This window comes from Ictalurus punctatus, chromosome 15 (assembly GCF_001660625.3).
Source record: "Ictalurus punctatus breed USDA103 chromosome 15, Coco_2.0, whole genome shotgun sequence".
Taxonomy (NCBI): domain Eukaryota; kingdom Metazoa; phylum Chordata; class Actinopteri; order Siluriformes; family Ictaluridae; genus Ictalurus; species Ictalurus punctatus.
The window spans coordinates 8,237,501-8,239,759 of NC_030430.2; the positions used below are offsets into that span (position 1 = coordinate 8,237,501).

The 2,259-nt window shown below is 36.5% G+C and overlaps 1 protein-coding gene across 2 annotated transcripts in view; it reads right to left on the reverse strand.

Moving 5' to 3' along the window:
- Positions 1-1,801, reverse strand: part of scp2b (sterol carrier protein 2b) — a 4,574-nt gene extending 2,773 nt beyond the window's left edge. The window contains exons 1-3 of one of the 2 annotated variants that reach the window (XM_017486697.3): positions 1,659-1,801; positions 307-409; positions 101-230 (exon numbers count right to left, since the gene is read on the reverse strand). In XM_017486697.3, the coding sequence (XP_017342186.1) occupies positions 101-230; positions 307-409; positions 1,659-1,717 (292 nt within the window). In that variant the 5' untranslated portion in view covers positions 1,718-1,801. The remainder of the gene's footprint in view (positions 1-100; positions 231-306; positions 410-1,658) is intronic. The other variant, XM_017486698.3, reaches the window with a different exon arrangement.
- Positions 1,802-2,259: the final 458 nt, after the last annotated feature.

Genomic DNA, 2,259 nt, shown 5'->3' on the forward strand with positions numbered 1-2,259 from the left:
AGAAAGAAAAATAGACGATTAAGGAAAAGGGGTTTTCCTCAAGGGTCAAGATCGCCGATGCTTCCGTTACAGCGGCTACAAACACACAGGTGAAACTCACAGGTGTCGTTGTGGACGCAGCCCTTTCCATCACGCACGTTTACAATCCACGTGGCCTCTCTGCCATCCGGGCCGTCTTTCACTTTGAAAGCGAACACACCTCCGATCTTCTTCACGTACTGATTGCCTTCCTGCACACACACACACATTTATTATTTATGAAGACAGTGTGTGTGTTTTTGCACTCACACGCATCAGGACACGCACCTCCTCCAGCTTTTTAGCAATCTCCTGAAACACAGCATGAGCCTTAAAGCCCTCCAATGCAGTGGGGGCGCTAGTGAACACCGCCTCGATCCGTCTGCAACTGCTGAACACACACACACACACACACACTAAGAACTTTAAGCAAAGCATTATCTGTACAAACTATTGTTCTGAACACTATGTAGTAAAATACTATAGTGCACTTGATACGCCCTGTTAATTAAACACTCTATATAGGGCACTTGGACGTGCAGTGCACTTATGAAGGACACTTGTATAAATGAAACAAGGCTCCATACTGAACATATAGTGCACTACACGGCTTATAAAAAACTTAAGGACGCTTAAATAAGGATTTAAACAATTTCACAAAGCAACTACTGGTCACGACAGGAAGTTTAGGAAAGAAAGTTCTAATTGAAAGTTTGGAATATTACGTAGTCTGAAAGCACAGAGTACTCCACTCGATTTACCCTGATTTATTTTGAATGTGGTTAGTCATGTTTTAATTTGTGCACGAATCAGCATTCCAATTGATTTTTTTTTTGGTCTCTAAATGTGATTGGTTACATTATTGTAATCAGTGGAGCTCCAGAATGTGGAGTAAATAGATAATCTAATCTCGACTGCAATCAGTTTATACTTAATCTGAAACTAATCTACACTCAAACACAACAAAAAACCTGATCTCCTATGGACCAAAAATCAGTTGGCTTTATGTATATTGTCTTATTTTTGTGTTGTCCTTTACAGTTGCTTGTCTTATGCTTGACAAACTAAATCAAGTGATTAGTGGTCAGCATGCTAAGTTTAATTGTATGTTATGAATTAAAAAATACTGGCTGTATGTGTGTATATATATATTTAGCAGAATCGGGCTGCGTCCTAAATCACTAACACTAAAACAGTACACCCAAACAGGTCATTATAATCCCTACAGGTAGGTGGAGCATTACCTAGAATACTATTTAGTAAATAAATAAATAAATAATAAAAAAATTGCGGTTTGGGACACAGCCGCACACTGCTTCATATAGATTAAAGTTATATTAAGTTAAGGCAGTCTGTCTGTTTGTGGTGTTTTTTGTGGCTGCGTCAGATTTACGCAAACAGCTCTCTGTTACACGCAGCGTGCACGCGCGCCAACTCCAATAACCGATTTTTTTTTTTTTTTAAAATAATAATAAAAATAATTAATGAATGATTCTGCGCAAAATGGACGCTTCCGCTTTCTGGAGTCCTCTCACACCCTTGAGCAATAAAAGACGGGAAAGGATGAGATTTTAAAGATAAACACGACTTTAGAGAAACGTATACGGTGTTAAAGATGTTAAATCGGTTATAAATCTCACCTGGGGATCTCCGAAATGTGCATTTTGCTGTCAAATTGTTTAAAAAATGGACGGACCATTTCTGCCTTTAGCTTAGCAACACAACGAATCCAGTCAGACCTGACTAACCAGGAGACAAAATAAAAGTAATCTGTAGGCTACATAAAGAGTTTGTTTGTTTAAATGTATGATATATTTCATAGGTCATGTCAGGTGGGAAAAATTAGGAGGATCTGAAAATGTATTTGGTATTATGATTTGTTTCAAAATTACACATTTATATAAGAAATTTGCAGATGAGACACAGGAGGGTTAATGTGCTCATTTACACATCACAGTGCAATCTTTTTTTTTTTTTTTTAAAAGGATTTTAATTTAAATAAGATAATAAAACAGTTGATTGTCAATTTCTAACACACAGATATTAATACAGCTATTACTGTCATACATGTATGAGATGTTTTTCATGATAATTATTAAAAGTCACATAAAAATCCAAACTACTCAAAATATAGGGAAATAAAGGGAAAAATAAATTCTGGCTTTAAAACTTGAAGCCAGTGTGTAAAATAATGTGAATATTCCTCCTTCAAAAGATGATAAATGATTTGTTTGTGTGGGG